We start from the raw sequence: 12906 nt of genomic DNA on the forward strand, positions 1-12906 counted from the left end.
ATCTCAGGGAGTATGGATATTAACCGTGGCTTTTCCAGACTGACTCCTTACTAGGAATGCTGGGCTACCAATCATTGTTGGGGAGAAGGGACATTCATTTGGGTGTTCACTTTTTTCAACTCATTGGTGGTCGCATACATAATTCCGATATTCTGAATGAATTCGGTCTATTTGTCCCCGATCTAAACACAGGTTGTCCTACCTACCATGATGCAGAACCAACCTGCCAATGGTTATGCCGGTGGGTAGAGCAATCGTGTTATTCAATGGTATCGCCTTGGATGTTGATGTATTTTGTGACAGTGGGATTTCTCTTAGGAAGGCAATTTCCAAATTGTAATATGTATTAACATATTACAACAGAGATGAAGAACATTTAAGAGAAGGTAATACAGAAGTCTAGGCATCTACAGGGCTTATGACATGTCAATGGCTGATTTAAGTGGCCACTTTACACACTGTGTAACATTCACCATTCTGCCCATATTTAAACATCTATATTCCTTCAATTCATTCATCTATCGATGTTTGTGAAGTTAAAGAGCTGAAACCTTTATTTATGCGGGTGAGATTAATCTAATTGGATTATTTCACCTACATACTAGGCAACGCCTGAAAATGTTATTTTTTCAATTTCTATACTTCTTCATGGATCAGGTGGATTTATCAACAATATTTTGAGTTTGTCCAAATTTTTGAAGACAAGGACTGGATTCAACTTCCCGGGGAGCTGTTTATATTAACATATTACAACAGAGATGAAGAACATTTAAGAGATGGTAATATAGAACCATTAAGCCTAGGCATCTAGATGCCAATTTTTTTAAATATTTGTTTGTTTTTGTTAATCTTTGCTTTTAATTTTTGTATAAAATTGTAAGATTCAATATGTCCATGTATTTATAATTTTCTCAAACTAAACGGTTTGGGTAGGTAGGAAGAAATTGCCTTAAGGCAATATGCTCGCCCTAATATGTATATTTATTGTATACGTATATAGTGTCAAATAAATAGATGCATCATTGTTGTAATATGTATGTCCAATTTACATGACTTTTTTCACTTTTCTATTTAATAAATCTGATGTGTATACTTTAGAATGTATTGTGAATGAATTTTATACTATGTAAACATTACAATGCTAGTAAAAAATTAATAAAAGAATAAATACAATTTTGGAATTCTGATTTTTCTTTAAAATGTCTTTTATTGAAATATATTTCTAGTAATATAAAGGATGCGGCAGCTAACTCTGCTGATTTGTATTTGGCGCCATGCCTTGAGAGGGGGTCGTAGAAGGGTGGGGTTGGTCTCATTCAAAATAGGAGGCCCTAAAGTTACATTTGTCACCTCGTCAGTAACCGCCATGCAGTGGACCATTGAGCAGCGTGCGTTTGCCATCGAAGCGTTCTTTTCCAACGACTGCTCCTCACTTCTTCGAAGAAAATGAACGCACTATTACGGTGACTTCAGCTCGCTACAGCAAAATAATTGAGGATTTTTTCTCTGGACTCAAGGGTTGTGCAATTTCAGCAGGATGGAGCCACGACACACACTACACGACGTTCAATAGATCTTTTGAGGGAACACCTCCCCGACCGCCTCGTCTCTTCGAGAGGCGACCTTCCATGGCCTGCTCGGCCGCCTGACTTGGCTCCTTGCGATTTCTTTTTATGTGGTTACCTCAAATCGCTCGTGTATGGTTGAGATTTTTTCGTCTGGAAAATCCAATAATATACGACTACTCACTGAACGATGAAATATTATCTTCTGTGTCTAGTATACGAGATTTGGGTATTATACTTGACACTAAACTTTCTTATACAATTCATATTGAACATGTTATCAATAAATCCTATAAACTCTTTGGATTTATTAACAGAAGCACGACTGACTGTTTGTCAGCAGTTTGTGTCAGAACTACGGGACGCGAACCTGACTCGGGAGGATGCACAGGAGCTGGCAGCTGACAGACGCCTGGAGGATCTTCGTGGACACCATAGGCTCCAACTAGGGAGCAGACGTGGAATGATGATGATGATGATGAAGCAAATGCAACCAGGTTCCACGTGTGATATAACCTTGTTGCATTATATTATTTAAATAATTATGAAGAATCTCAATGATATAAGGTCCTTAAAAATGAATTAATACTCCTGTTTTCCTAACAAAGCTTTAAAATTGTTTTGTGATTTAATTTAATGATATTATTAAGATAATATTAATTAAAAATATTAGATTAAATAATATCTAAATTTCAAACTATCATATATCAAAACAATGTTGAATTTACATAGAACCTTTTTTCCCCAATGCGACAATATTGACGCTGGAAAGGCTATTTACTTTAAGCGACATCGCAGTTTTAATAACGACGAACTAATTACATCAAACGACACGGGACTTGTAAAATATTTTTAATAAATAGGCGAAAATACATTAAATAGGGTTTACCCCATCTGTAGACGATGTTCTGAATGGAGGTATTTTTTTATTTTTAATTTTCAAATGGCTCTCCTGTAAAGTTTGCAAAATGTAGGTTACAATCTGTATTGAATGCCGCAGCAAGACTTATTTTTGGAATCTTTAGAGATTCAGTCATATCACTCCACTACTTCGGGAACTACACTGGCTACGTTTTCCACAGAGGGTCGAATACAAACTCTGTTGGCTTATGTATAAGTCACGGCACAATTCTGCTCCGGAATATCTAAGGGAACTCTGCATTCCAGATGAACTAGCTGACAGGCGTCTCACGTTTAGATCAGCTACGTCTACGGCGAGAGGAAAAGTTATTATACCTCTACGCAAACAGCGCACTAAATTTAGTGAACGCGCATTTGCGGTCGCAGGCCCTATGGCATGGAATGCTCTCCCAGCAGAGGTGCGAGGCTGTGAAAGTGAAGTGATGTTTCGGAAAAAACTTAAAACCCACTTGTTCTCTAAATCATTTGAATAAATCCGTAGCATGTGACAACAAAATAAATTGTTTTAATTAAATTACAAATTTAAAGGCTTCAATTAAATTAATTTAACAATAGAATCACTATGTAAAGCGCCCTTGAGGTATTTTATTACGAAAATGGCGCTATATAAGTTATTTATTTATTTATTTATTTAACTTTTTGTACATAATGTTATTTGTACATTGGCGGGCTTATTGCCAAATGGCAATTTCTTCCAACCAACCAATAAAATAAAAGTTTTATTTTTATAATTCAAGTTACAGAACATATTCAATAGAAAAAAAAAAAAAAGATTAAAAAGTGAAAAATATATAAAAATAGAAATAAACGTATTTGTTTATAAATTACCTTAAATCAAAACTATTACTCAATGGGAAAAAGGAAAAAAGCGGAAAGAGGAAAAAGGAAAGGAGGAGAGATTAAGGAAGAGAAAGGAGATGTTTCTTCAGATGTGATTTAAACAGAGATAATGTAGTAACATCTTTGATGGTGGGTGGGAGATGATTCCACAGTCGAGCCGCATGGACACTATATGAGTTAGAGAAGAAAGAGGAATTGTGTATGGGTATTAAGAGAGTGCCTTGAGAATGAGAACGAAGAGGTAAACCATGAACTGATAAGTGTTGAAATTTTTCACACAGGTATATAGGAGCGTTAGGACTATGAAGTACATTGAACAGAAGTGAGAGGGAGTGATAGTCTCTCCGCTGTCTAATTTTGAGCCATTTCAGTTGCCTACGATAATCAGAAATGTGGTCATATTTACTAAGACCAAAAATGTACCTTATGCATGTATTCTGAAGTCGTCCAAGTTTATCGAGTTGCTCACAGCTTAAATCAGTCATGGAAACATCAGCGTAATCTAGAATGGGTAGTAGTAATGCTTGTACAAGAGTGCATTTAGTACTAATGGGTAAGAATTTTTGCAACCTTCCAAAATAAGTTATCCAAAATAAAAATAATAATAACCCTTTATGGGGCAAATTAATTATTTTAGAATTTGAATTTCAAAAGTTATACGTTAAAATACTTATTGCCCAGATAAAATAAATTAGATTTAAAAAAAAAAAATATTTTTCCGATTTTCAGAAAAACTAAATTTAAAATTGCTAAGAGTCATGTTAGAAAATAAACTTACATAATAATAATACAAAGATATTATTTACAAAATATTATTATAAAATATAAACAATTACAAATACAAATATAAATATCGCTGAGTTAAAGATATTGGATGTAAGACAATTGTTTGTGAGGTGCCTACTACTTAAATTTTATGATAAATTAAGTGAGGTCAAAAGAACCCAACAAAATATAAACACTCGTTCAGCAACACAAATTAACTGTATTGTCCCATTTGTATCAACCGCCTTTGGTAAAAAGCAATGCAATGTAATTGCTCCAAAAATATTTAATGATTTATTGCCAAATATAAAAGATATAAAAACAAATTTTAAAATAAAAATAACTGCACATATAAATAGTGTAGCGAGAGATTTTTTGAAAAATATATGTAAATCAAAAAATATAGTACTTTATTATTTATATTTTATATCTTTATGTACACATATTTTTTTTTTAATGCATTTTATTGCTTTATATTTGTTCTATTATATATTATCCTATATTATTAATGTTTAAATAACATGTATTCTTGGCACATATAAATACTTTATATTTGTATAATAATGATTTTTAATTTCTTACATTTGATTAGCTAGGCATTTATAATGAAGTAGTTTTAGTTTTTCTTTTTTATGTTATTGTTTTATTAGTATAGGACTACTCATGCTCTAAAGTTAGAAAATCTCCATCTTAGAGCAGGCTGTGCCATGTTAGATGGAGACTATCATAAACAGAGAACACTCCGTTTTCATTTTACATTAATTGGTTTTATATAGATTCCCTGTTATTCAGTTTGTATATTATTTTTTTTGCAATAGATTTATAAATAAATATAATAAGTATAGTTGAAATTTCTATGGGCGGTATTAGAAATATGACCCTTAAAGCGGCTGGTTAATATATTAACCTATTTCGGCCTTTTCCCTATAAAGGGTTTAAGTAAATAATCTTCCAGCGTCGATATGTTGATCCTGTCCTTGAACGTATTGTATACCATTATTTAATTTCCCTTGTCTTTGCTACATACTTTTATGTTCATTTTTTAGTTTCTTGATATAACTGTTGTTCGGACCGACTCTCAACCAAATCCATATCTTCCTATGAACCTACCTGTCCTTCCCATTTCCTGGCGCACTCCATGTAACAATAATTCTACGAGTGAGTGCCAGAAAAACATTATATTACCAGTACTGATCAACATCAAACAAATGAAGTGCTCAAAAAATCTTCCAGCAAGCGAGCTGTGTCAGCGTCCATTCATTTAGACCACCAGCTCCATACGAGCTGTGCCAGCTTCTCGCGACCGCCAGCTTCCAGGGTTCCAGCGCACGTCACGCCCCATCATCGGCAGGTTAGTGGAGTTGCGCAATCTTCCTTCCCCACAATACAGTCAACTCTAAATTTTCCTCCTCCTAGGACGAGGTATTCTTCACACCTCGTCCATTCCCCAACAACTGTTGTAATTGACTTAGGCCGTATTCGAGTCAGCAATCTGACGATTTTATGCAAATCGAGTTGGGGCCCTATTTAAATAGTTTTTGCTTATACAGTAACATCTTATTAAAAACATAAATTTGCAACAAAAAAACAGATTTAAAAACATAAATCTTATCAAATGCAGCAATCTGCGAACGTGCTTTGTAATCATTTTTTTGCTTTTTATTTAAAAGTAAAAATATGAGTCATTAAATTTTTAAAATTGTATTAATAACTAAATAAAAGTAGGTAGTACAAAAATAAGTGATAAATATTTAAAGTAGATTGAAACAAAAAAAAATATGTTTTAATTTACACAACCCTATTAAATTCGAAATTGGTAATAATCAAAAACAGCAATCCATGAACATGACAAAAAACAAAAGCAGCAATATAACATTCGGTTAGAATCATATCCAGCTAAGTTTGAAATTCAGTATCAAAAACAGCAATCTGAAAAAATCTATAATTATTTATTGTTTTAACAATATTTGAGTATGTCCAAATGCTTGCAGACTGGCTGGATTTCCTCCCTAGGGAGTTTTTCATATTTAAATTTATTTCAACAGAGAGGAAAAACATTTTTGAGAAGGGAATATGGCCGTCGGGGCATTAACAGGGCTTATGACCTGTCATTGGCTGGTTTAAGTGGCCACTTTACACACTTTGTAACATTCACCATTCTGCCCATGTTTAAACATCTGCATTTCCTCAACTCTTCCATCTGTTGACTTTTGTGAAGTAAAAGAGTTAAAACCTTTGTCACGTGGGTGAGATTCATCCGGCTGAACCAAATCACCAACTAGGCGACGCCGACGCCTGAAAACAATTTTCCAATTTTTATACTTCTTCTTTTACCAGGTAGTAATTCAACAATGTTTGAGTTTGTCCAAATGCTTGCAGACTGGCTGGATTTCCTCCCTAGGGAGTTTTTCATATTTAAATTTATTTCAACAGAGAGGAAAAACATTTTTGAGAAGGGAATAATGACATGGGCCCGAACATGGGTAGAATGGTGAATGTTACACAGTGTGTAAAGTGGCCACTTAAACCAGGCAATGACAGGTCATAAGCCCTGTAAATGCCCAAGGTCCATATTCTCTTCTCAAAAATGTTTTCCCTCTCTGTTGAAATAAATTAAAATTATTGTTTTAATTAAAACTGAATCTATTCGAGGATGAATAAAATATATTTAGAAATCTCTAGCTAAAGTAATTCAATACACATGCTATAATTTTACTCACTGTTTAAAGCGTAAAACAGCCCCTTCTTTATTTACATTTAATATAATATTTAAATTGTTCCTTTATCATTCTTCTTTCCTTCCCATCCCATCCCCTCTCCTCTCATCGTAGTATAGTGTTAATTTTTAAAAAAATATTTTTAGTTTGTTAATCTTTGTTTTTAATTTTAGCATAAAATTGTATAAAATTGCATAAAATTGTAGATTCAATAAGTCCATGTATTTATAATTTTCTCAAACTGAACGGTTTGGGTAGGTAGGAAGAAATTGCCTTAAGGCAATATGCCCGCCCTTATATGTATATATATTGTATTGCTTTTAAGAAATGGATAGTGGAGGTGGGTTGCGCACGGATCGATGAGTGGATCAAGCCAAATAGGTAAAATGTATGCACTGTTTATGAAACTTTTTTAATTGGTCTATATAAATTGGTTATGTTTTTTATGAATATTTTGTTTTTTATTGTTTATTATGTTAATTATAATTAGGTTTCTTGGATAAATTACGTTTTTTTTTATTTCTTCTTATCCCTTTCCCCTTCTCTATGATTACCAAATGGAGCTTCTCGCTACTATCCGTGGCCCTGTTATAGGTCCTGTCGGATATACAGATCTGGTGGCTTCTAAAAAGAATTTCAAGGCTTTTAAAAAGTTTTGTAATCATTTCGGCGAATTGATCATGTCCAATCAATTTAATCCCAGTCAGTGAAGAATTCACTTCCCTCTCTTCTCAATCCAATGAAGTACATATTATGTACTTCTGGATTACTTTCTTTCAGCACAAAGATGCTAAGGCTACCAGATTTCAGAGAGCTCCTTCGGGCAGCTTTTCTCGTTTGACAACGAGCAAATTTTCCGTGTATGTGGGCACCGCCAAGGAGACTTATGTCCTCAGATGCGGTGTGCGGTATGTGGTGGGTAAGCTGTTATTATTATGTTAACTTGGTTAAATAGCTAATCTTAGGCATGTTTCACATTTTGTACAATGTTTCCCTCGGCACGGGACAGCCCAGTGAGGGAACATAAAAAAAGAATACAAACAATGTATAAGTATAAAAAAATAAATATGTCTGTATAAAGTGTCAAATAAATAAATAAAACAATTTCTCTTGTTTACCGCAAATTAGTAAAAAGTCAGATTGCTGGTTTTGATTTTATACAACTTAAATACCTACCTATAATAAATAAAATAAAATGGCGTAAAATAACTTTACAGAAAAATCTTTAGTGAAAATCTTTAGTTAAAAAAATCTGTAGTGTACGACTGATGTTGCCTTGTGTAACAGATGATCCGAGTAAAGTTGCATTTTGTTCGCCACGCTAAAGAGCCTTCGCGCTAGTGGGTGCGGATAGGAAAATTATACAGTAGATAGTGTTGACCCTTTTTTAATTATACCGTTAATCCGAACACTACAGCGGTTTGTTTTCACTGTGAGTTTGCATATGCGAATTCAAGTGAGATTTCCGCGCACACTTATACTGGCACTCAGAGCACGAATACAATTTGATGCCGGCATGGGCTAAAATGTGTTCTTTCAACTGATTCTTCCTGACACATCTGTACTGGCACTCGGAGCAGGCGAACGGTTTCTCGCCGGAGTGCGTCAAAAAATGATCTCGCAGCTGGTACTTCCGGGAGCATTTATACTGGCAATCCGAACAGGAATACGACTTGACACCGGTGTGCGTTAGCATGTGCGATTTCAAATCTCCTTTGCGGGCACATCTCATTTCGCACAGTGTACAAGAAAACGGTTTTTCATCTTTGTGAATAACCATATGCGAGCGCAGTGTCGAAGACCGCGAACATATGTACGGACACATAGAACAAGAAAGCGGTTTATCGCCAGTGTGCGTAAACATGTGGGATTTCAACTGATCTTTCCGCGAACATTTGTAAGAACATTCGGGACAAGCAACTGATTTTTCTCCGGTATGCGTAAAACCATGCGTTTTCAAATCGGCTTTTCTCGAACATTTAAAAGCGCACGACGCACACGCGAACGGCTTCAATTTAGAATGCCTCAATTTATGAGATTTCAAAGCTGCCTTATGCGAAAATTTAACATCACACTCCGTACATGAAAATGGTTTCTCACCAGAGTGCGTGATCATGTGCGATTTCAAATGGTATCTACGTGAAAATTTCAAATTACACTGTGGACAAACGAATGGTTTCTCGCCAGTATGAATAAAAATGTGCGAATTCAAATTTCTTTTCGACGAGCATTTAAAATCACAGTTTGGACACGAATACGGTTTTTCTCCGGTGTGAGTGTATTCATGTTCCTTCAAATCAGCTTTTCTTGAAGATTTGTATTGGCATTGTGAACAAGCGAATCGTTTCTCGCTTGAGTGGATTAGCATGTGTTGTTGAAGATAACTCTTTAAAGAACACGCGTAATCACAAACAGAACATGAAAAGTGATTTTTTGTGGAATCTTTGGTATTCTTCTCGGATGGTTTTAGACCTACAATAAAAATCAGTTATAAAATAATCATTTACACATGTTGATTTTATGGTGGAACATAAACTGTATTAAATAATGCGACGTGTTATCCATTCGAGATCTTTCGGAATCCACCGGAAATGGCTTCGTAAATAACAGACGCGTTAGATGAAGATCCTAACCGCGTCATGCACCCCAGTAATAATCGAAACAAACCAAATTGTTTTATGAGACACATCACTGCCCCTAGTTCTTGTATGTTCAATAGACCATTTTTAGAAAATTGAGTTATGAATTTATTTATTTTATTATATATAAGCCCAATGGGCATTTTTAAGGACATATTTATAGATAGAAAATCATTATAAAGGAAAGTAGAAAGACACAATGGTATACAGTAGACTCGGTGGGAGTGGAAGCGGGAGAGAGGTGTTTATAATTGAATTTGATTCCGTGATCGTTTGAAAGAAGACAACTTGTAATCAAAAATTCAAGACTGGTATGTTTGTTGGCAGACCTAAGAATTCTGGGCATAGGGGAATGAAAACCATGGTTAGTTCTATGGTTATCGGTATGAAAGAGTAAGTTTTGTCTGAGGTTTTTAGTTGGGATATTTAATTTTATCGAGCTCAGTAGATCAGGCGCATCAAGAATGAGTTGAGAATTTTAAATAGGACTAGAAGGTGGGATTTATTTCGATGGTCTTGAAGATAAGATATATTTAAGCTAGTTTCTTACTCATTATACATAGTCGTGTCATGCAACAGACGATAGAAATACGCAGCATTTGGTTTACAAATGCAGTGCCTTATGCACCATTGGGCACGGAAAGGGAGGATGACGATGAATTGATTGTAATATGTTAATGTGTGTGGCCTTTGCTGACGTGCAATTTTTTTTGTTGATTTTTTCATTGATAAACCCTTACGGGTTACATACATTTAACAAAATATTTTTACTTTTAAAATTCACATTCTACTGTTCATAATAATATTTTTAACATCTTTTGTAAAGGTTGTCTGAGTCTTTTATTTAGTTTTGTCTGGTAGTTTCTTGTATAATTTCAGTCCACGGTTTATTAGTCTCGATTGTCCTTTTCTCGTCTTAGAAGGTTGTATAATATGATATTTTTCTGATATTCTCGTATTGTGTCCATGTTTACTACATTTTTTTTCCAGTTTTAATTTTCCGTCTACAATTACATCAGTGGCTAATTTATGAATAAATTTTAAGGATTCTAGTTTAAAGAGTTCAATTACATTGAATTGTTTAGTTTGTTTAAAAAGTTCTTTAGTTGCTGTTAGATAAGAGAGGTCATATACTAACTTTAATATTTTATTTTGCTGTCTTTGTAGTCTGTTTATGTCATTTTGATTTCCTGTTCCCCATAGTAGTTGCATATAACAGATTTTAGTTTTTACATAGGCTTCGTTGATTAGATTTTTTTCCATTTTTGGAACAAAGTTTACATTTTTAAAAAAGACTCGATAATGTCGCCACATTGCTAATTAAATTGTTCATATGAATCGCCCACGTCAATTGTCTGTCTATTGTTAGTCCTAAGTATTTAACATGTTCAATTTCAGTTAGTCGTTCATTATTTATGTAAGCATCTACTTTATGACATTTTTTTTTAGATTCGAAATGGATAGTATTGCTTTTTTATCATAAAGTGTAAGTGAGTTTATGTTTAAATTTATTTCAACAGAGAGGGAAAACATTTTCGAGAAGGGAATATGGAAGTCTAGGTATTTACAGAGCTGATGACCTGTCATTGACTGCTTTAAGCGGCCACTTTACACACTGTGTAACATTCACTATTCTGCCCATATTTAAAAATCCACATTTCCCCAACTCTTTAATCTGTTTACTTTTTTCAAACATGGTCAGAATGGTGAATGTTACAGTGTGTAAAGTGGCCACTTAAACCAGCAAATGACAGGTCATAAGCCCTGTAAATGTCTAGACTTCCATATTTCCTTATCAAAAATGTTTTCTCTCTGTTGAAATAAATTTAAATATGAATAACTCCCTAAGGAGGAAATCCAGCCGGTCTGCAAGAATTTGGACCTACTCAAACATTGTTGATGTTTGTGTTTGTCCATTTAGTCAACATAGTAAGGTCTTCGTTTATGTCATTGTTTGTTAATACGTCTGTTTGATTTTTATAGAATAGTCCAATGTCGTCGGCAATGATACTCAAAACGGAATAAATATTCTTGCAAACAAAATTACTCAAATTGATTTCACCTTTGGTGCTCTGGGATGATTCTAAACATTCTTTTTTAATATCGGGATGATATTCGTCTATATGAGGGGAGCTCACGTTTTCAGGTTCTAACTTTACCGGAGCTAGATTTGTTTCGTCGCTTCTATCAAAATTCGAAGCCTCTTCCTTCGGATAGATGGAATTACATTCATAACTAGTTCCTGGTTCTAGCTTGATAGTAGGAACTTCAGGGTAATTTATCTCCTCCTTTACAACGCAATATGTTGAATCTCTTCTCAATTCTAATTCCCTCTCAACATATTCTTGAATATCTTCAGCATCATCAATCCTTAGTTCAGTCTTCACAGTAGCAACACCTGGCTCGCTTCTATAGGAATACGACGCCACTTCTATAGTGTGGAGAATATCCGCTGCATCGCCAGTTCCCGGTTCAGCCTTTACGATAGCGACACCTGGCCCCGGGCTTATGTAGGAACATGACGCCCCTGCCCCAGTATGAACGTCACTTTCTTCATCGTCAATCCCCGGTTCAACCTTCACGGAAGTAACGCCTGGCTCCGCGCTTCTGTAAGAACATGGCGTCCATTCCTCAGTACGGAGAATATCTCCATCTACATCGCTAGTCCTTAGTTTCGGCATCAGATGATCTGATTCGAAAAATCTTGCGGTTACTAACACATCTTAAAGAGAAATTAAAATGACCTAATTTCCAATTAATTTCATAATGTATATTCATCTAAAGATCGTATGTTTCAAAGTATCGCCGAAATGTAAAATACCATCCGATAACGCAAATAGTATGTTAAACATGTCTTTGCGAAATAATTGTTATTCCTATACTGTAAACACGATTCACTCAACTGACATTTGAAGCCGTGGCCACAGGCGGACATTGTCGGATAAAAGCATAGACAATAAATCCCCTCACAGACAAACGTAAGCGAAAAATTATATTTTGCAAGTACTTACTTGTTTGAAAATATGCATTTCAATATAAAGTAATCAACATAGTAGATTTAAAAAGCAATCAATCCAATTTATTACCCCTTTACGCTCATTTTCTATAATTTTTTTAAATGATGTATTTATTATGGAAATTGAAGTTTTTTAAATAAACACAAGGTACAAGAAAACAATTTAAAAAGTCAGACCAATTACAAATTTCACAATAATTTATTATAAGTACAAAAGAAAAGGAAAAAAATGAATACCAAAAAATAAATGTTCAGAAAAATAAAATAAAAGTACATAAAAGGGAGAAGACATTGTAAAGTTCCAACTGTAGTTTCCTCCCCTCTCTCTCTGCTTCCATTAACATTTATATTTATTACTAAAAACTCACATCTAACGAATTATCGTTAACAACATTTTGAGATTGTCTAAATGTTTGTAGACATGGACTGGATTCAGCTCCCTG

The 12906-nt window shown here is 34.4% G+C and overlaps 1 protein-coding gene across 1 annotated transcript; it reads right to left on the reverse strand.

The window, feature by feature from the left end:
- Positions 1-8179: 8179 nt before the first annotated feature.
- On the reverse strand, positions 8180-12374 carry LOC148275457 (uncharacterized). Its single transcript, XM_088235684.1, has 2 exons — positions 11510-12374; positions 8180-9280 (listed from the first exon to the last, which is right to left on the reverse strand). The coding sequence occupies exons 1-2, from the start codon at positions 12126-12128 to the stop codon at positions 8220-8222; spliced, it is 1680 nt and encodes a 559-aa protein (XP_088091810.1). The 5' UTR covers positions 12129-12374; the 3' UTR covers positions 8180-8219.
- Between the last annotated feature and the right edge of the window lie 532 nt (positions 12375-12906).

Source organism: Micrasema longulum, unplaced genomic scaffold, assembly GCF_059751315.1.
Source record: "Micrasema longulum isolate JH-2025_06_02 unplaced genomic scaffold, ASM5975131v1 h1tg001416l, whole genome shotgun sequence".
Lineage (NCBI taxonomy): Eukaryota > Metazoa > Arthropoda > Insecta > Trichoptera > Brachycentridae > Micrasema > Micrasema longulum.